At 34.0% G+C, this 22,235-nt stretch overlaps 2 protein-coding genes across 2 annotated transcripts; one reads left to right on the forward strand and one right to left on the reverse strand.

Annotated features, from left to right (window-relative positions):
- The first annotated feature begins 7,306 nt into the window (after positions 1 to 7,306).
- Positions 7,307 to 11,318, forward strand: LOC308703075 (uncharacterized protein). Its single transcript, XM_081386343.1, has 13 exons — positions 7,307 to 7,345; positions 7,806 to 7,831; positions 8,183 to 8,267; positions 8,354 to 8,444; positions 8,867 to 8,955; positions 9,058 to 9,185; positions 9,885 to 9,936; positions 10,040 to 10,137; positions 10,236 to 10,372; positions 10,454 to 10,519; positions 10,630 to 10,676; positions 10,752 to 10,900; positions 10,970 to 11,318. Exons 2-13 carry the CDS (start codon positions 7,816 to 7,818, stop codon positions 11,263 to 11,265), a joined length of 1,254 nt encoding a protein of 417 aa, XP_081242469.1. The 5' UTR covers positions 7,307 to 7,345; positions 7,806 to 7,815; the 3' UTR covers positions 11,266 to 11,318.
- LOC308703074 (uncharacterized protein) lies at positions 11,318 to 17,938 on the reverse strand. The gene is made up of 11 exons (XM_081386342.1): positions 17,885 to 17,938; positions 17,711 to 17,785; positions 17,582 to 17,617; positions 17,021 to 17,118; positions 16,310 to 16,613; positions 16,185 to 16,220; positions 14,935 to 15,078; positions 14,621 to 14,813; positions 14,254 to 14,386; positions 13,880 to 13,987; positions 11,318 to 11,975 (listed from the first exon to the last, which is right to left on the reverse strand). Exons 5-11 carry the CDS (start codon positions 16,605 to 16,607, stop codon positions 11,532 to 11,534), a joined length of 1,356 nt encoding a protein of 451 aa, XP_081242468.1. The 5' UTR covers positions 16,608 to 16,613; positions 17,021 to 17,118; positions 17,582 to 17,617; positions 17,711 to 17,785; positions 17,885 to 17,938; the 3' UTR covers positions 11,318 to 11,531.
- Positions 17,939 to 22,235: the final 4,297 nt, after the last annotated feature.

Consider the following 22,235-nt stretch of genomic DNA (forward strand, 5'->3'; position numbering starts at 1 on the left):
CTAAAACAACATTTTATGTTAAAACATAAATGTTCAGTCATTTACAGAAGAGTATAACAAGTTAAGAGAGTTTTTCATTACAAAAAGATAATTTTTTAAAAATGTTGATCCATAAGCATTTAACTTTCATGCATTATTTATAAAATGTTACATTTTACATAAAGTATCTTTAAAAGTGTATATTTTGTTAAAGATATAAAAAAATGTGTTAGCATTAAAACATCTAAAACAGCATTTTATGTTAAAACATAAATGTTAAAACATGTTAAAAAAAGTTCAGCTCCGGACCGTGGGAATTTTCCCATGATCCCCTTCCCTACAAACACCCCTACCCCTCCCCACATTTTTTAAAAATGTTGATCCATAAGCATTTAACTTTCACACATTATTTATAAAATGTTACATTTTACATAAAGTATCTTTAAAAGTTTAAATTGCATTTTCTTAAAGATAGCAAAATGTGTTAGAATTAAAACATCTAAAACAACATTAAACAAATATTAAAACATATCAAATGCGTAAACACATACGTACATTTAAAAACTGACTTACGTTTTTACAATTTCACTTGTTGAAAGAAGTAGAAAAGTCTCATTATCTCCAAAGATATATCCAGTTACAATAATGTTTAAACATCATATTGTTTAACAAATAACATTATGACAATATATATTAAAACTTTTTTAAGAAATGTACAATAAAGACATGATCAGGGATGAGATCAGTGTTTTTTATTTATTAAAGAAGGCAGATGTAATTTCATTACATGAAGTGTCCATCACTTTTAAAACATTAATGAAATAAGTTAAAATTGCATTTTTCTCTAAAAGAGTTATGAAAAATGAGTTAGCGTTATTTTAAGATGTTAAAATCAATAATTTACAGAAAGGTAAATGTATCCATCCACACATTATGTGTAAAATGCTACATTTAACATAAAATATCTTTAAAAAGTGTCTCAAACACATAATATTAAAACCACACCATGTTAAAAATCACAGTATCTAAAAAATAGCCTTACGTTATTGTAAATCCGTTTGTTGAAAGAGAGCCAAAAGATATATCCAATGGTGTATTCCACATCAAAGGTATATCCAATGTGTATCCAAAAGGTATATCCAAAACACGAAAGAATAATCCAACACCAAAGTAATATACTGGGAGCTCAATGAAACATGTCCGAACAGTTACACCCCAAAAGTTAGACTGACCTGTGTGACATCTGCCCAGTAGCCACAGGTAGACCACTCCCACCCTAGACACCTCCCACCCCTAGACACCTCCCACACCAAGACCCCCTCCCAAGCCACCTATGTATCTAGTAACAGATCAGTGAGTTGTTTTAATTAAAGAAGAGTTTTGTTTCACCTAATCATTTAAAAACTTATTTAAAACAATGTATGTATAAAGTTAAAATACAACGGTTTAGTATTCGTACGTTTACAACGTTATCTGAAAAAGCTAGAATTAATAGCTAGATTTTAGTTCAAATTAATAGTTAAAATTATTAGTAAATTTAGAGTTAATTCATGCTTTAGTTGAGTTATATTCACTAATTTACTGATTTATTCACTACAGCCCAATGGAGAAATCTGATTATTGTTTGAGAATGTGTATTTGGAATAAAAATAACGATTCTGTTCAAAACTATGTCCTTTTAACTTTAAACCGTGAAACGTAAGCGCTAGGCAAACATTTTCCACACACATGTGACACTTTCACATACAATTTTAATAATAAAATAACTTTAACTTTAATAAAATGATACAGACCTTTAAAATACAAAGGTGTATAGGGTAGTATTTAAAACGTTAGGCCTATCAGAAAAATGTAAACAATGTCTTCTTACATATACAGATTTTAAAACACTGATAAAAACAAAAAGTCAACGTTAAATCATTTAAAACAAGTTATAGAATGTCTTTCACTAACAACTTTTAAAGATAGCAGAAAAATGGTAAATTATGTTTTAAACGTGAACATCATATCAGACATATCAAACAACAACAGTTAAAAAATAATACATGAAGTGAATAGTTTTTAAGCAAAACTTTTAAACATTACAATTCACTATAAACTTTTGTTTAGTTTTTAGCTAAAATATATATCTTTCACTGTCTCACAAAAGCATCCATGCGCTCGGAAAGCAAAACATGAATGAGAAATCCGGTCTGTGAAGCCAAGAAGAAAAAATACTTAATCAAAACATTGTTTTAAATTTTGTACGTTTTATTTAATTTAGTTATTAATTCAGTATTAGATCTTTTTACTTATGTCTCATTGGAGGCCTCCGGATGACACAGATGTGACGTGACATCACAGTGTTTTCATTAAAGAAGACATATGTGCATTAATTACACTCATTACATATTAAACGTTAAAACAACAGTGAAATAAGTTAAAATTGCATTTTCTCTAAAAGAGTTATAAAAAAAAATTAGTTAGTGTTATTTTAAGATGTTAAAACATTAAAAATACAACGTTCAGTCATATACAGAAAAGTAAAAACAACTTAAGAGAGTTTTTTTCATTTACAAAAAAAAAAAAAAAAAAAAAAAGATCTAACTTCCATACAGTAGGCTATTTGTAAAACTTTTACATAAAACTAGTTTAAAAAGCTTTACGTTTTTACATAACCAATTGTTAAAGACTCAGAGTTTAAAAGATATAAAAGTGTTTCCTCAGAAGTCACCGTGGGAATTTCCCACGCCCCCCTTCGAGCTCCCAAATAGAAAAAGCGACCGCGCAGCTCCTTGGTCGGACTTGAATGGCCATAGAAAACCGGTGTTGCGGCTCAAAGAGACCACACCCCCTAACACACCCCTTTTAAAGCTGAGAGGTTATTTTCGATTTAAAGTCCCCATGAAATCAAAATTGACCCTATTTACTTTGTTAGCGCATATTACTAGTCTTGTGGTGAACAATTAATCCGTGCAAGAAAATATAAAAAAAAAAAAATTTTTACCATGGTAATCTTTAATCAAAATCTGAAAATGCCCTTCCCCTCTGCATTGGAGGACCTTCTCTGATGACGTAGGTTTGAGGAATTGGTTTGGGCAATGCTTAACCACTCCCCTCAAACCGTTAGTCTGCTATGAGCAGAGATGGAGAGGAGGAGCGCTAGAGTAAAACCCTGCCCTCTGTTCAATATTCCGTTTCACTGGGAAATACGTCATAACACTGGAGAAAAGTCGTTTGCAACTTCCGGTTCACGGGGACTTTAAGAACATCCCTAAAATGACATCACTCACGGGAATCCCCCTCCCACAGTGTCACAGTCACATGACATGAGGTGTTTAAAAAGGAGCGCAAACATGACCCGAGATAGGCTACTTGTGGTTTTATTCAAGTAGAACACTATGGCTACGTCAGACGATGAGACAACCTATGGAGGATTCGACCTTATAGCGCCGCGAAAAAAAAAAGATGCACATGGACCTTGTTTAACGCGATTTCTCCTCGAGCCGGCGGAGCGCAAGTGAAATACTTTTCACTTGTCTGGAGGACGTGCGTGTAGGCTACGTATGTTTATGACTAAATCAATAGAGAAGCCAATTTGTTTTTTTTTACGGGAAGGAATTGGATTTTATTTTATACAGGAGTATGGAGAGATGACGGAATGGATATGCCTCTCTTTATTGGCGAGTGGGCTGGATTAACCACGGCCACACGAAACCGACTTCTCATGGATTACGTTTACATACTTTTTTGGAATGGATGTACCCGAATGTTCGTGGTCTATTTCTGAGGATGAGCACTTAAAATAGCCTACTACGATTTAAAATTCATGTTTCAATGGAAGGTTTACCTGTGTTGGAACAGATTTTTTCTAAAATCACGTAGGTTTTTTAAATGGAGCGACACATTTGGATCTGTTGATGGATATACGCACCAATAGGATTAACGGCTGCAACGAATGGATACCCACAGAAAAGCATCGATTGGCTGAATACATTTTTGTGATTATTTAATCCTTTCTACTTTGAATTGCCAGTGTATAAATTGTGTTATATAAATACATTTGCTATGCTTTGCTTCGTCTATGTCACAGGAGAAATTATATTTAATTTACAACTCTGTACACTCAAACACCCACCCCACACCCACCTCACCTCACCCCACCCCACCTCACCCCACCCCACCTCACTTTTGGACTGAGCCCTCCAATGTGGGAAAATTCCCATGGTCCACATTTAAAGTTGTACTTTTCACAATCACATACAAAAAATACATTAAAACAATGTTTATCACTAAAATACAAAGGGTGGTAAACACACATTTGTAAAATGTTAAAAAAGTTTGAATTGCAAACATGTTCTAGAATTAAAACATCTAAAACAACATGTATTAAAATTATATTAAGCAAATAGTTCTATTTTCTAACATACATTTGAAGAAAAGTTGTACTTTCACAATTACATAGTGTTTAAAGGCATTAAAACATTTTATAAGTTGAAAATACATTTGTAAAATGTTAAAACGTTAAAAACGATGTGCTTTAAACTTTTTAAAAAGTGAAGCAATGTATTGGGTAACAGATCAGCGACTTGTTTTTAATTAAAGAAAAGTTTTGTTTTCCATATATATGTAAAACTTTTTTAAAAACACTGTTTAAAGTTAAAATGCAATTGTTTAGTATTTGTACATTTTACAGCGTTATCTGAAAAAAGTTACAATGTGGTCCTTCACATACAGATTTAAAAACCTGTTAAAAACTAAAAAAGTCAACGTTAAATCATTTAAAACAAGTTATAGAATGTCTTTCACGAACGACTTTTAAAGATAGCCTACCAGAAAAAATGGAAAATTATGTTTTTAAGCAATGTTTCAAATGTGAGCATTTAACATATCAGACAACAACAGTTAAAAAATACGTAAAACGAATAGTTTTTAAGCAAAACCTTTTAACATTACAAATCACACTAAACTTTTGGCATTAAACATATCATGCAAAAGTAGTTAAAATATGTCTCAAACTATTTTTAAAAACATTAATACAACTCTTGCTTTACAAAAACTGGTATTACACTAAAACAAGGCACAAAATTTAATATTTCATTTACCCCTAAAGTGGGCATAGTTATTTATTTATTTTTACAGACCTAAAATCATGATGCTTCAAAGTATGGATTGGAAGTAAATTACCAAAGACACAAACGACTTAAACATTTATACATTTGTGTGTTGCAAAAGCAGAAGCCTATCTTCTTTAAATAAAGATTCAGCTTTATTTATACTTTAATTTCTTTAAAACAATCTGGTGACCTGCATTATTTCTGTGATTACTTGATTAGTAATATTGCGAGAGGTTTCCTAACACGTATAAAAACTCAGATGTGTTTGTGACAAACACGTCATCTTCACTTAGAAGACTTTTTTTTTTTTTTAAATGTATGACTGAACCCATTTTTCTTCTGAACAACTTACATTTCATATGAATTACCTGAGCCATTTAACAACCACAGGAAATGCATGTTGATTTCTAAGTTTCAGACATAATGCAAACATCCAATGTTCGAGAAAGCTAATATTGGTGTAATCTTTGTGAGATCTCACTCACAAACGCAAAACTTTGTGTTGGGTGATCCACACATAGCTTTACTAAAAGAAAATATTATGGAAGTCATTTTCAAACTGTGAGTGGGCTATGCTTCAACATGTAATTATACCATATTTTATATATTAATATCATGGTTCCATGTTGTTTTAATGTTTGTTTGTTTGTTATTAACTAATACCTTTTTTAACTAACACTTCAACATCCTGCACAAATTAAAGAAACGTATGAGCTAAGGATGTTCTCTGACCCCAAATAAACGGGTAATGGAGTGTTCACAATCTACAATATACAGTTAGATATTCTCCTACTTCGTATGTGTGTAAATAGTTGTGCTTATGGACTAACTTTAAAACATAATCTTTATACAGAATCACACGTGTCCAAAACATCCATGTAAGATTCAAAAGACCCAAACCTCTAAGAAAAGAGGCTTCAAAAACATAGTTTATTATAAATTCACAAAAGCATGCAAATGATGACCCTGTTTTACATTTTGTATGTTGGACCGTATGTTTTAGGTGAAGACTTTTCATTGAGAGCTGTCTATAGAAATAAATGACAATTAAGAATTTAAGTGATAGTCTTTCTGTTTGACTAAATTGATACTTCATTTAGTGCAACTTTTCCCTCTATGAATTACACAAAGTGCATGCTGTTTTACACTTAAACTATTACAACAGAATCACATCTGACTATTGCACTGAGAGAGGCATATTCATCCAAGCTCGAGACTGTTAAACAAAGTTCCACACTTTGGTAAAACCTAAATTCTAGAGGTCAACTGGGTTAAAAGTAAATGCATCATGAGTCATTTAAAACAAATACAGAAAAGCCACTATAGTGATCAGTTTTAGCGTTTGAATTGACATTTTACATATTACAGTTTACATCTTGTTTTTGTACTGTTTTTGCAAAAAGTGTATAGTCACAGAGCGTGGTCAAACATGTTCATATAGGAATGTATGAAAAACATGAACAAATATTGCATAAAGAGAATTAAATGACGGTCCTTCTAGTATGAGAGTGTTTAAGACTAAACAAATCATATTTATTTTAGAACATCTTTCTGCTATGTCTACGAAACATTGACGTGAAAGATGAGTATTACACTTCAAACTTGTCTAACTATTACACTTATTTTGTTATTATTACACAGTTATTATGTGTGTGTCACTAAACAACATGGTTAAGCTAATGAATTACAGTTGATACGTGTACGGTGTACATTTTAGGACATCGTCAGACCTCAGTCATACAATGACAAGGCGTCATGCCTCAGACTAAAAGGCTTCAGTCACAGGACAAAACGGCATCGTGCCTCAGACTGAAAGGCTTCAGGTCTCAGGAAAAACTACGTCAGGTGTCAGGTCTGGTACAATTAGACATCGGACAAAACGGACTCAGATTAAAAGTTATCAGACAAAAAGGCATCATCCGAAACGGACTCAGATTAAAAGTTATCAGACAAAAAGACATCAGCAGAAAAGTTATCAGACAAAAAGACATCAGCCGAAACGGACTCAGATTAAAAGTTATCAGACAAAAAGACATCAGCAGAAAAGTTATCAGACAAAAAGACATCAGCCGAAAAGTTATCAGACAAAAAGACATCAGACGAAAAGTTATCAGACAAAAAGACATCAGCCGAAAAGTTATCAGACAAAAAGACATCAGACGAAACGGACTCAGGTGGAGTGTCACGTGTCGCGCTGCCCCGCCCCATATGACGTCACGCGGTTCATAACAAGCAAACTGGTGTGGAACGGTAGATGATGGCAGATGGAGGTAAGTCGCTCCTGATATATTTAATTTTAACGATTTTAATTAAATGCTAAACTAATTCAGTTGTACACACAGGAGAACATGCATTTCATGAGTATTAAAAAAGTTTAAAAGTTTGTAATATTGCAACTAGCTAAGTTTAGTTTGTACGTTGGCAAACTGTAGTAAAGTTATCCTTACGAAAAATAACCATGGTTTTACTGCAAATAAAACCAAAAACCATGGTATGCACAGAGTAACCATGGTTTTGCTACATTAACCATAATTGTACCATGTTTGTAGTAAAACTGTGGTTATACAAATGGTAATAAATGCACTAAAAAACATTTTTACCCATTCACTATAAAACAAACCATGATTAATTTTCGTAAGGGTACAGCAAATTCATTTGAGTTGTTGAATTAAATGATTTTGCAAAAACAATGGTTCTGTCTTACAACTAATATGTATTTGTTTGTTTCAGTCAATCAAGAATGGATACAGAGATAAGTATCCTGCATTATAGATGGCTTATATCAGTGGTTTTCAAACCTCTCCTTAAAGTACCCCCAGCACTGCACATTTTGTATATCTACCTATATCTGACACACACATTTAAGGTCTTGCAGTCTAATGAGTTGAATTGGGTGTGATAGATGAGGGAGACATACAAAATGTACATAGCTGGGGGTACTCCAGAACAGGTTTGAGAACCACTGTCTTATATTATAAATGTATTGCTATATGTGTTGATAGCTGTAATACTATCATGTTCTGTTTGCTATACTACTGAATGAATTTTAAAACTTTCTACAGAATATAAAAAAAAAACTTCACATTAATATGCCTTAACATATTTAGATGAAATGATAAAGTTGCTATTTGACAATGGCTTCAAACAAAGAGAAATGTGCTCTTTTCTTGGCGCTTCTGGATACAAAATTAGGTAATCATTAAGCTTTACTGATGTAAAATATACAATATATCAAAATATGCGAAATGTTTACAGTATCTTATGCTTTAATCTTGCAGTGAAAGGCACCTAAGAAGATTGCTAAAATCACTTGGTTTGAGACGGAGGAGTTTTGACAGGCCCCATAATGAAATTCGCCAAGCTGTTATGGTACAGTATGTCTTAAAGCAGTGCTCTGGATTGCTGCTCCTGGAAAGCCACTAACCTTCTGATTTCAGTTATAGTCAGCTCAGCTGCAACAAACTGCCTTAAATTACCCCTTATATATTAGGGTAAAACCCCTGATAATACTTTAATATATTATCAATAAGGCTTTTCTTAAGTGAATGTGGCATGACATGTGGCTAATTATGGTGTCCCATAATCAGAATTTGTGCCTTTGTTTAAACAAACACACACCCAGAACAGTGGCCAGCCATTTTTTCGCTTGTACCTCAGTCATGGTTAATGAGAGTTAAAGAGAGCACTGTTCATTCACTTTTCCCACCGACAGTTCCTGTCCAATCCTACTCCTGTTCGGTGTGTTTGCAAACTATTTATTGTAGTAATAATCCAAAATAATGTTTATTTAGAGTGAGATGATGCACTGGTCACCTTGGCAAGGAATCCGTGCAATGCACAAACGGGTTCGTGATGTGAGAGGAATCCAGCCTTGCTACAGGTACCTATATTATCCCTATTTTTAAAGATGTGATTTTTTGTTGGTTTGTTTTGTTCCCCCTCCCCCCATATACTTAATGTGTTATGTCTGTTATTTTTCCAGGAATGATGTGGCTATGATAATGAGACAACTTGATGCCAGTGGTCTTCTTGGAAGATGTCCTGGGAAAAAAAGAATTGAACGTAGGAACTACTTCAGCCGTGGACCAAATTACACTTGGCATATTGATGGTAAATATTAAATGTTAAGTAAATATGAATAATGTTATTAAAGGGATGAACTCAAACTCTCTTCCCCATGTAATTTCAAAATCAAATGGTTTTCTTTCAGTGGACAACAAAGAGACATTTGTTAGGGTTAAGGGAAGCCCTACAGTAGGAGGGCTGATATCTTGCAGAGTTAAGCTCCAACCCCAGTTAAATACATCTGAATTAAAAATCAATCAATTAAAAACTTCACAGCAGCTGTGTTGAGGCAAGTTGGTTCTGCAGAGCACTGGCCCTCCAGGACTGAGTTTGGGCACCCCTGTCTTACAGTATGAACATAATGCTATTGATTGATTTAAACTACAGCCTAAGCTGATATGTTTGCAAATTGAAGGTGTTGACAGGATTAGACAGCATGGGCTTTGACAGACCCAGCTAAGATCACTAAAATAAGGGGTGGAGTCTAACCGACAGGCTGGTAAAGGTAGAGATAGCACATTGTAGAGATTTATATCACTGTGTTTACCTTTATTATTATTAAAAAAAAAAAAAAAAAAGAGTTTGGATGTTCCGCTACTGGTAAATTATTTGTGTAAAAGATGCTGAAGAAAGTCATATAGGTATCAAAAACAGAGTAAATAGTAAAGCATTAACTAGTTTTCTGACTGATGTTTTGATTAAATAAAATGTTTATTGTAATGCATATTTTATAATTTGTTGTAGGAAATGACAAATTGAAATTCTTTGGAATCTGGGTACATCTTGGTATTGATGGGTATGCAACCTGTTCATTTAATGAAGTTCATTGTCTTGTAATTTTAGTCTCTGAGATGTAATCTAACTTTTTTTTTTTAACCTACCTGAAATCAATTTAACAGATTTTCTCGGAAAATTATTTGGCTTAAGGCTGGCACCTCCAACCGACAGCAAACCTTTGTTGCAAGGTACTTCTTTGATGCCATTCAGGAACACAGTGGTACGTATATTTGATGTTGTACAATACATGGTAGGAGAGACCTTCTCATATCTCCACACAAGAATTATTATTAAAAACATTGATTGTTTTTATTATAGGTTGCCCACGTTTCATAAGAGCAGACAGAGGAAAGGAAAATCTTCTCGTCGGACAGATGCAAGTGGCATTTCACTTTCGGGAGTCTGGTGATCAAGGACGAGACTCCTTCAGAGTGGGCACATCAGTACATAATCAGGCATGTGGGCATAAATGCTATTATGTATTATAATGCATGCAAAATATATTTTTTATAACAAGAAACATTTTGTTTTATTAGCGAGCTGAATGCTTCAACAGTATGCTGAAAAAAACATGGATCAAAAAATGGCAGGTGACATTTGAGGTGAACTAACTGTTTTTGTCTGTCGATTGGAATGTATGGCACATGCTTATTGAAGCTAAATTAAAGACATTTTTGTAATTTATTTACTTTTCTATAAAATTTGTTTTTAGGCCATGATGGAATCTGGCATGCTCGATTTGGACAATCCTGTACAGATGTAAGTTAAAACCCGCCCTCATGTATCTGCTTACATTTAATAAAAAAATAATAATCAATACATGCTAACCTACAGAAATTGCCTGCAATATACACACCTTCCCCTTCTTGAGAGAGAGCTGAACATAGAGCAAAGACTGTGGAACACTCACGACATTCGCAAGCAAAGGAATGTTCCAGGTCCATTTGGGAAACCAGACCTTCTCTTTACTGCCCCACCTGAAGGTATCTGTTTCGTCCTAACTAGAATGGTTCAGAAAAGCAGTAGCCAATGTTAAAATTATCTTTCTGCAGGCTTTGCTGATGTGCTCTGCAATGTAGACGACGACCTCCTGAAGTATGCAGAACAGCTTGTTTGCGGAGTAAATGAGCCTTTGTTGGTGGCGAACGAAGCATTCAGAACAATATCAGAGACTATTCTTCAAAATACAAACTTCCCATCATCACCAGAAGGGTCTTTGGCAGCTTACCTCATGTTAGTGGAGAAATTCACCACAGCCCTTCAAACAAGAGGCATCTCCATTCCGTCCACATTTGCAGAGGCTAATGAAATATACCAGCTACTGGCCAATGAGCCAGGGTCTTTGTAACTGCTTATCTAACAAACAAAATCCAAATAAAGAGTCCAAATGATTAATAAATGAAATTGCAGAACATGTTTATTGAGGTCAACATGAATTGAAACGAATACTACAACAAACAGCAGTGTTAGGCAGAGAGAAGAACAGTGATCATAATGCTAACGTTTTACCAACATTGGTATTTTTAGTACAAACTGAAACAGGCAAGAAATGTTACACTGTCCATGTTAGTGAGGTAAAGTCTAACAGATGTTCGGTATTCAAATTCCTTACATTTACCATTCGTAACCATAACGGCCCTTTAAGTCTGGACCCTCCACTGCTTTGAGGGACAGCACCACAGAGGAAGCTTCGGGTCTTGTTGGTGCATCATAATGCAACATTGTATTAACAAATGTGTACTTGTCGCTGAGATGTTGTAAAGCATGTGGTGGCACCTTTTTGGCCATTAGACTGGACAACTCTCTTTGGTTTTTTGCTGTCCATGGTACCGATTTCGTGAAAATCTCAAGGTACATTGCTCCAAGAGACCAGATGTCAGAACTCCTGGAAGCCTGTTCAAATTCAATTAGACACTCTGGGGCCATATACAGAAAAGTTCCCCCCATTGGCCCTATGCCCCCTCCAATGAGTCTACTGCCTTGTCGTAGAACGACGGTGTCCCTTATATTTGCAAGGCCCCAATCTGTCAGTACAGCCTTTTTGGAGAACTGGTCGATCTGTTTAGAGTAACAAAATAGAATGTAAAATGTTAAATTTATGCAGTGGTGGCCAAAATGATTAGAACAGTAGTATTTTCACCAGCTAAAAAATGGTTTAAAATCAATTATTTCTATCTTTTGCTGCAGTGTCAGTAGAAAATATAAAGGTTTACATTTCCAAACATTCATTTTGCCAATTGACCATATGCACGGATTACTTCCTTGTTTAGACAAGCCAGCTAAGTAATTTCCGGTCAACTGTACTGTGCCATAATAGGAGCGTACTTTGTTTGTTTTCTCTACATAATCCATTCACAATCAAAGAAAAGCGTTGTTTGTCTATGAGGACCAAACGTCCATGTATACCGTTTCAAGAATGACATACGCAAAAAATCTGTGAGTAAATCGGCTTTTTTTTTACGATTGACAGTAATAACCGGACGAAACATCTGACAAGCTGATGTCAAAACAGAGCTTAAATGATTCATACTAAATTCAGAGTAACAAAACTACAGCAGTAATAAGTTTGTGTTGGTTACATATAGGCTATTTAATAGCTTTTACAGTTCAAGATAAAACTTCAAAGATGTAGTTACTAAATTAAATAAAATATTTCATATTAATATGAATATTCATATTGATTCATATTGAGTGCATTATTTAAGTATTATACCATTAATATTTAACTAATTTGTAGTGAACTAATATATATATGTATATATATATATATATAGTATTTAAATAAATCGCCCTACTGCCATCTTTTGGTTATATGGGTAATTCCATATCATTTTTAGCTTAAAAAAGACATTGTTTTCCGTGAAAAGGCATTTTTTTCCCATGTCGTCTTTATGACTGAAAATGAAAATGAGTTTTTGAAGTGAATTTTATTGCACAGCTGTAGTTGGAAAATAATAAAGCCTTTAAATATTGCAAGATTTTAAAAATGTGTTCATGACTGAAGGGAAGTTACTGATTATCAAGAATACAATTAAGATGTCCTTGAAGAGAAGTATCGCTAGCTAGCTAATGTTAGCCTAAACACATTATGATAGTGTTTAGCTGTCAGCATTTAAACGTAAAACTGTGCAGGTACTCTCCTGGGATTACCAGGCTCCGCATTTAAATTATATGTTAAATAATATAAAACTGAATGTTCGAGGCAGTAGAGGAGTCTCAAGAGTGACCACCTATATATAGCACATATAAAATAAGCTTCAACTGAAGTTAACGAGCTGGCTTATCTTAATGCGGAAGTTCTAAAGAACGCTCCGTGCATATGGTCAATTGTAATAATCCAGTGAGATTCAAGGAGTCTGACAACAGCCAGTGTCCACACAGAGATCTGATCTCATCATAATCCAGTCTGTCTGGAATGACATGAAGAAACAGAACAAACGCAGACAGACTAAATCCAGAGGAACTGTGGCAACGTCTCCAAGATTCTCCAAGAGACCTACCTGCAACGCTACAGTAATGTTCAAAGTTTTAGGCAGTTGTTTTAAAAATGCTGTAAAATGAGGATAATGTCATGAATAGATTTTCTTTATCAATAAACTTGAACTTAGTTTTTCAGGTAGCTTTGCAGGTAGGATTCTTGAAGGTTTTCGGAGATGTTGCCACAGTTGTTCTGGATTTAGTCTTGTTCTGTTTCTTCACGTCATTCCAGACAGACTGGATGATGGTGAGATCAGATCTTTGTGTGGAGCACTGGCTGTTGTCAGACTCCTTGTGCAAACAAACATCTCACTGGATTATTACAATTAATGGCAAATTGAATGTTTGAAAAAGGAAACTGATATTTCCTACTTACACACTACAGCAAAAATATTTAACTTGTAAAAATACTAGGTGTTCTAATAATTTTGGCCACCACAGTATTTTTTCTATATGTACTTACTGGTAAACTATAAAAGTCTTACCAAAACATTGGCTGGCTTTAAATCCTGATGAATTACATTTTTTGAGTGAATGTACTCAATGGCCATTGAGATGTCCAGTGCAACAAAATAACTGTCATCTCCTTCAAGCTAACAAAACATACAATGCAAATTTGAATCATATATTTGAGTCATATTTCACTCAAGAGAGAAATGCACACACAAAACTGCATAACCTTCACCACATACATTCAAAGACAGTTATGTTGTCTGCTTTGCATTTCTTTGGATCTCCCTCTTAATGTATTTTTATATTAAATTTTGATTTGGCATTTAATTATTACAGGCACCCTATTAAATATTAGGACAATTTTTCACAAACGTTCAATGAAAAATGTGACTTTTTTTTTTTTTACCTTAACACAAGAATTGTCATTGTGTAGTGCATCATCCAGGGTTGTGCCATGTATATACTCATTGGCCAGCAGGAAGGCGTTGTCAGTGCGGGCTGCAGCCATGAGTCGAACGATATTGGGATGGCTCAGTCGCCTATAAATTACAATGAAATGTGACAGACATTTATCAAACTGTCAAAACCCTATGCACAGCAAAACTGTTAAACAATGACAACAATAAAAAAAACTAGCACACAGTAGAAATGCACTGTAGAAATGTTGTTATTGCCAACTGTTCCATTCTTCCCAACTGTTAATATTAATACAAGATTAAATAAAAAATTATGTTTAATTATAAGACATAATTAGTTATGAAAATTAATCTTACAGTGAAACAAGAATTTCATGCTGGATGTCTTGGTCTGGTAGTCCTGCGGTGCCATATAGGATCTTTTTTATGGCAGCAGGTGTGCCCTGAAAGTAACCTCTGTATACTTTTCCAAATCCACCTTCACCCAATAGGTTCTCTTCTGTGTAATGGATCAGGGACTCATCCACATAGGGTAGGCGTGGAACATATACTATATGTAATAAAATTGAAAGGGAAAAAATGCTATCATTTCATGCATTTAAAATATTACTTACTTTAATCCTAATTTACAAAAAATACTGCAAACTTGTTGTCTTGGCAATATTACTTACATGATGGTAATATGGTGACAACATTGGACGACACATAAAAGACTTGATTTTGTGGACGTCCACCTTTGTCTTCAGATCCTATGCCTTCTTGGATGGGTTTCTCTGCAACAAGTTCTGGAGGTGTGTACCCACTTGGACTTTGCTCTGAAAAAAAAATCAATCAAATTCCCTTGTTCTGCCATGATTTACTCACCCTCATGCTGTGGCATATGGTATTATTTTGTCCACTTAAAACACAAAAGGGAAAAAGTAACAATTTTTTTTTAAATTATCTATACATAGACAGATAACAGACATAAAGCCCCAGAAAGACAAAAACTAGCCATACACACAATTTATGTATATGTACTCTGGGTTCAGTTACACCAACTGTGTATTTCAAACTATTTGTGGTGTAAACAGGCACTCGTTTTTTTGGCACTACTAAATTTTATGCACTGACAAACATTGATGTTTTTCACCATTAAACAACTTGCTGGTAAAAAAGTAAGCCCACATATAAACTATAAAATTATGACCAGGAGTAACAGTTACAATACAACAGCTGACTAATTAAGTTATTTAAATCATGAGACATATTTTTCCCACAGACCGCAATCCTCTCCAAATTATGATTTTGCTGTTTACAGTATTTAAAATTATGTAAACTGGCTTGATAGTGGCAAATCTAATACTGTATATGTACAATATATGCATATAATTGAAATTAATTTAATTTGGGGTGAATTACTCCAAGGATTTATCAGCACTAGTGGATCTTACTGCAACCAGTTCTGAATTTGAACACCTAATGCCTGTCTGAATAAATGGATGAATTAATGTATTTAGGTGTGTATGTAGGTAGGTATGCATGTATGTAACGTGATCTTTCTGAACCTGGAACTGGATCAGTGCTTTCTGATCTCCCAGCATGCAGACCTGAACCTAAGCCCCTCACTACACTTTGGTCTGTAGATCTTCCTAAAAATCTGGATCTCTTTGGTTGGAAATCCTATAAACAACCATCAAGATCATCTGTCTTATTAAACTATATCCAAATATTCAACAGTAATAATTTAGTTTATTTACAAATTAGTAAACTGAAGTTACCATAGATGAGTCAACTTCACTTTCACAAGTTCCTTGGAAAAGAAGGGAATGAAACATATATAAATGGAACACATACTAAACAATTAATTAATGAGCAACTGTTATGTATCACAAAACATACACTGCATTTAAAATGTGTCATGAAAATGTATGGTACATACCTGATATTGAACTGTTTTCACCAAGGCAAATGACCTCTGTAGATACAACATGCAGTTGGTACTGTATTAAGACAAGAACAAGTTAATAACATGCACATTAAATGTAATTTTAAACATTACAATACCCATTTCTCTACGTCCAATGTAAAACATTCGCTTCCAGATGGTTGGGATCTCTGCTACAGATCCAAACTCCTGATCAAAGTGTTCCTTCGTCCACCTTGTCCCATCTGCTTGGCAGAGAGTAAACACACTCCCCTCTCTCTCTTTGTCTGACCAAAATGTCTCCTGGCCAAGTTTTAGGAGCTCATCATAGCCCTCAGTGCCTGTGACAATTATTTGTGGTGGAGCCTCTTCAAGGATGATTTTTTGATATCTGCCTGGTTTTTTTGCAGTTCTTGGTTTCCACTCCATGGGAGCCATTTTTATCTTGTATCAAAAGAAATAATAGGTTACTTTTAATTTACCTTCAAATACCTTTAATTTTCCCACAATCATGTTAAATACATATCACAATGGCAGTTTGAAAAGTTTGAAAACCCTTGATAAAACTTAGTTTAATTTTAGTTTATTAGTTATGAAAGCTATAATGCAATTTTGGATAGGCAGACAGACAGTTAGATTAGATAGATCTGACCCAAGTTTGGTGTTTCTAGCTTAAAAGCCCTAGGACTAGTTAGAGTCAGATATTTTAGTCTCAGCTAAATAATAATAATTTTAATTAGCAATTCAGCTATTTGGCTTGAGAAAGCTAACCAATAACAATAACAAGCCTAGATTGCAGTAGATCAGTCAATTGGCTTTTTCAAGCCGAATTAATAATTGCCACAACTAACCTTTAAAAGGGATTTTCCCTTTTGACGGAGGGGAAACTGGCATTTCTTCACTTGTGGTTTTATTAATTGTTTGGCCTTGGTAAAAATGTGTGCTGCATCTGTAAAACAGACATTAGATTTCCATTAAACAACCACTTTGAAATGAAAGAACTGGCAATAAAGCAAACAAAACAACTCTTCTATAATGACAGCTGAACTGACTTTTTTTCTACATGAGCAAATCAAGGTATGGGAAAATGTGTTTATCTTCTTGGTCTTTTATTCAAAATAATCACCAAAGATATATCTATTAATCAATTATTTGTTACTCAATTATATGCTTGTCTTTAATACTTTAATCTGAAGAATGGAGGAACAGACTATTCCTCCACTCTTCAGATTCAGAGGTCTATGCTAATGAGCTCTCCTCATCAGGTCAGTCCACAGGTTTTAGATATTTTTAAATCAGAATGATGAAAAGGCATGTCATGACCTCTTTAAAAGTTAAAGACTAGGTCCACTTTGCTCATATTTAAGGGTGACAACATTTCTGTCGGACACTGTAAATTTTTGTCATCTTACCTATGAATGCCTTCTGGTTTTTTGTTTTGCTTGAGTCTAGAATGTTAAAGAGAAAAAGAAAATATATAGAAGAAAATTAATTAAAAGAATATAGGTCTTGCCAATCTTTAAAGATAAAAAACAAAATACCTGATGTTCCTTCTGCACCACGTTCAAGCAATAAATCCTTTACTTTGGAATCAAAGCCCTTTTGAGTAATCTCATCTGCACATCAGGAAAAGCAGAAGTTTCCAATCCATGTACATATAGATACACTTTATGTAATATAATTGCATTATTACAGCAGAAAGCCCCATTACATACCATTATCCAGTTGTTGTCTGAGATTTTCGTACACCTTCAACTTCTCCACTTTTTTGTTCTGAAAGACATAATACAATTTGACAATATGACATTAGCATATTACCACTGGTGGAAATTTTTGAGATTCACTTAGCAGCCCTGTTGAAAAAACAGCATATATGCTGGTTATGTAGGTTTGGAACCTTGTTTAGGGATCCAGAACCTACCTAAAAATGCTAGTTTAAGCTGACCAGCACATGACCAGCTAAGGACCAACATAAACCAGCATTTAAACTACCTAACCAGCATATGCTGTTTTTTTCACCAGGGAGTCTGTAGTTTGTGGATTTACAATTGAGCATCCGTCGTCCAGCGGGCCGTATTTAAAGAAACTGCAGGCCACCAGTTGGTCCTGTTTTAGATGTATTTACACATAAAAAAATTGTATTATCTACAGTGCCTTGCAAAATTATTCACACCCCTTCATTTTTTTCACATTTTGTTATGTTGCTGCCTTATGTTAAACTACTTAAAATTACATTTTTTCCACATCAATCTACACTCCCTACTCCATAATGGCAAAGCAAAAAATAGGTTTTCAACATTTGTGCAAATTTATTAAAAATAAAAAACTGAAAAGATCCCGTTGCATAAGTATTCATACCCTTTTCTGGGACACTCAAAATTTAGCTCAGGAGCATTCATATTGCTTCTAGATGTTACTACACTTGGAGTGGAGTTAAACTGTGGCAAATTCATTTGAATGAGTATGATTTAGAAAGGCACACACCTCTCAGAAAAGGTCTAACAGCTGAAAATGCATATCAGAGCAAAAACCAAGTCCTGAGGTCAAGATAACAGCCTGTAGAGCTCAATGACAGACTTGCGTTAAGGCAATGATCTAGAAAAAAAATCAGCTGCATTGAAGGTTCACAGAAGCATGTAGCCTCCATTATCCATAATGGAAGACGATTGGAACAAAGGACTGTAAATTGATGTGGGGAAAAACTAATTTAAAGCAGTTTAACATAATGCTGCAACAAAACAAAATGTGAAAAAAAATGAAGGGGTATGAATACTTTTGCAAGGCACTGACTGTACATAATGATATGAAATAATGACTTATTTCAGCCCCATATTACTCGCTTTGCTTGGCCTAACGTTTTAGGTAGCTGATTATCTGGTTAATTTAATTATTTAAAAAATGTGTCTTTATATAGTACAATTAGGCTACATTTTCATCAAGCAGTCTAATAGCTCGAAATAATTCGCTTTAACTTTAACTTGTTACTACAGTTTGCCAACGTACAAGCTAACGTTAGCTAATTGCAATATAACAAACGTTTAAACGTGCACACAATACTCATGAAATGCATGTTCTCCTGTGTGTACAACTGAATTAGTTTAGCATTTAATTAAAATCGTTAAAATTAAATATATCAGGAGCGACTTACCTCCATCTGCCATCATCTACCGTTCCACACCAGTTTGCTTGTTATGAACCGCGTGACGTCATATGGGGCGGGGCAGCGCGACACGTGACACTCCACCTGAGTCCGTTTCGTCTGATGTCTTTTTGTCTGATAACTTTTCGGCTGATGTCTTTTTGTCTGATAACTTTTCGTCTGATGTCTTTTTGTCTGATAACTTTTCGTCTGATGTCTTTTTGTCTGATAACTTTTCGGCTGATGTCTTTTTGTCTGATAACTTTTCGGCTGATGTCTTTTTGTCTGATAACTTTTCGTCTGATGTCTTTTTGTCTGATAACTTTTCGGCTGATGTCTTTTTGTCTGATAACTTTTCTGCTGATGTCTTTTTGTCTGATAACTTTTAATCTGAGTCCGTTTCGGCTGATGTCTTTTTGTCTGATAACTTTTCTGCTGATGTCTTTTTGTCTGATAACTTTTAATCTGAGTCCGTTTCGGATGATGCCTTTTTGTCTGATAACTTTTAATCTGAGTCCGTTTTGTCCGATGTCTAATTGTACCAGACCTGACACCTGACGTAGTTTTTCCTGAGACCTGAAGCCTTTCAGTCTGAGGCACGATGCCGTTTTGTCCTGTGACTGAAGCCTTTTAGTCTGAGGCATGACGCCTTGTCATTGTATGACTGAGGTCTGACGATGTCCTAAAATGTACACCGTATTACGTGGTATTTTTACGTGAAAGGAGGGTTGACCTCTAGAATTTAGGTTTTACCAAAGTGTGGAACTTTGTTTAACAGTCTCGAGCTTGGATGAATATGCCTCTCTCAGTGCAATAGTCAGATGTGATTCTGTTGTAATAGTTTAAGTGTAAAACAGCATGCACTTTGTGTAATTCATAGAGGGAAAAGTTGCACTAAATGAAGTATCAATTTAGTCAAACAGAAAGACTATCACTTAAATTCTTAATTGTCATTTATTTCTATAGACAGCTCTCAATGAAAAGTCTTCACCTAAAACATACGGTCCAACATACAAAATGTAAAACAGGGTCATCATTTGCATGCTTTTGTGAATTTATAATAAACTATGTTTTTGAAGCCTCTTTTCTTAGAGGTTTGGGTCTTTTGAATCTTACATGGATGTTTTGGACACGTGTGATTCTGTATAAAGATTATGTTTTAAAGTTAGTCCATAAGCACAACTATTTACACACATACGAAGTAGGAGAATATCTAACTGTATATTGTAGATTGTGAACACTCCATTACCCGTTTATTTGGGGTCAGAGAACATCCTTAGCTCATACGTTTCTTTAATTTGTGCAGGATGTGAAGTGTTTGTTAAAAAAGGTATTAGTTAATAACAAACAAACAAACATTAAAACAACATGGAACCATGATATTAATATATAAAATATGGTATAATTACATGTTGAAGCAAAGCCCACTCACAGTTTGAAAATGACTTCCATAATATTTTCTTTTAGTAAAGCTATGTGTGGATCACCCAACACAAAGTTTTGCGTTTGTGAGTGAGATCTCACAAAGATTACACCAATATTAGCTTTCTCGAACATTGGATGTTTGCATTATGTCTGAAACTTAGAAATCAACATGCATTTCCTGTGGTTGTTAAATGGCTCAGGTAATTCATATGAAATGTAAGTTGTTCAGAAGAAAAATGGGTTCAGTCATACATTTAAAAAAAAAAAAAGTCTTCTAAGTGAAGATGACGTGTTTGTCACAAACACATCTGAGTTTTTATAAGTGTTAGGAAACCTCTCGCAATATTACTAATCAAGTAATCACAGAAATAATGCAGGTCACCAGATTGTTTTAAAGAAATTAAAGTATAAATAAAGGTGAATCTTTATTTAAAGAAGATAGGCTTCTGCTTTTGCAACACACAAATGTATAAATGTTTAAGTCGTTTGTGTCTTTGGTAATTTACTTCCAATCCATACTTTGAAGCATCATGATTTTAGGTCTGTAAAAATAAATAAATAACTATGCCCACTTTAGGGGTAAATGAAATATTAAATTTTGTGCCTTGTTTTAGTGTAATACCAGTTTTTGTAAAGCAAGAGTTGTATTAATGTTTTTAAAAATAGTTTGAGACATATTTTAACTACTTTTGCATGATATGTTTAATGCCAAAAGTTTAGTGTGATTTGTAATGTTAAAAGGTTTTGCTTAAAAACTATTCGTTTTACGTATTTTTTAACTGTTGTTGTCTGATATGTTAAATGCTCACATTTGAAACATTGCTTAAAAACATAATTTTCCATTTTTTCTGGTAGGCTATCTTTAAAAGTCGTTCGTGAAAGACATTCTATAACTTGTTTTAAATGATTTAACGTTGACTTTTTTAGTTTTTAACAGGTTTTTAAATCTGTATGTGAAGGACCACATTGTAACTTTTTTCAGATAACGCTGTAAAATGTACAAATAAACAATTGCATTTTAACTTTAAACAGTGTTTTTAAAAAAGTTTTACATATATATGGAAAACAAAACTTTTCTTTAATTAAAAACAAGTCGCTGATCTGTTACCCAATACATTGCTTCACTTTTTAAAAAGTTTAAAGCACATCGTTTTTAACGTTTTAACATTTTACAAATGTATTTTCAACTTATACAATGTTTTAATGCCTTTAAACACTATGTAATTGTGAAAGTACAACTTTTCTTCAAATGTATGTTAGAAAATAGAACTATTTGCGTGATATAATTTTAATACATGTTGTTTTAGATGTTTTAATTCTAGAACTATGTTTGCAATTCAAACTTTTTTTACATTTTACAAATGTGTGTTTACCACCCTTTGTATTTTAGTGATAAACATTGTTTTAATGTCTTTTTGTATGTGATTGTGAAAAGTACAACTTTAAATGTGGACCATGGGAATTTTCCCACATTGGAGGGCTCAGTCCAAAAGTGAGGTGGG

This window comes from Scardinius erythrophthalmus, assembly GCF_964197995.2.
Source record: "Scardinius erythrophthalmus genome assembly, chromosome: 15".
Lineage (NCBI taxonomy): Eukaryota > Metazoa > Chordata > Actinopteri > Cypriniformes > Leuciscidae > Scardinius > Scardinius erythrophthalmus.

Bases quoted from the DNA above. Each gene is read 5' to 3' on its own strand.
- LOC308703074 (XM_081386342.1), bottom strand. From the start codon at position 16,607: ATGGCTCCCATGGAGTGGAAACCAAGAACTGCAAAAAAACCAGGCAGA. The intron at 13,988-14,253 runs GTAAAAAAAAAA...ATGTTTTGTTAG, and splicing joins ATGACAATTCTTGTGTTAAG to CTTGAAGGAGATGACAGTTA. The intron at 11,976-13,879 runs GTAAGACTTTTA...TACTCTAAACAG, and splicing joins TAAAGCCAGCCAATGTTTTG to ATCGACCAGTTCTCCAAAAA.
- LOC308703075 (XM_081386343.1), top strand. The intron at 8,268-8,353 runs GTAATCATTAAG...TTAATCTTGCAG, and splicing joins GCTTCTGGATACAAAATTAG to TGAAAGGCACCTAAGAAGAT. The intron at 8,445-8,866 runs GTACAGTATGTC...ATGTTTATTTAG, and splicing joins AAATTCGCCAAGCTGTTATG to AGTGAGATGATGCACTGGTC.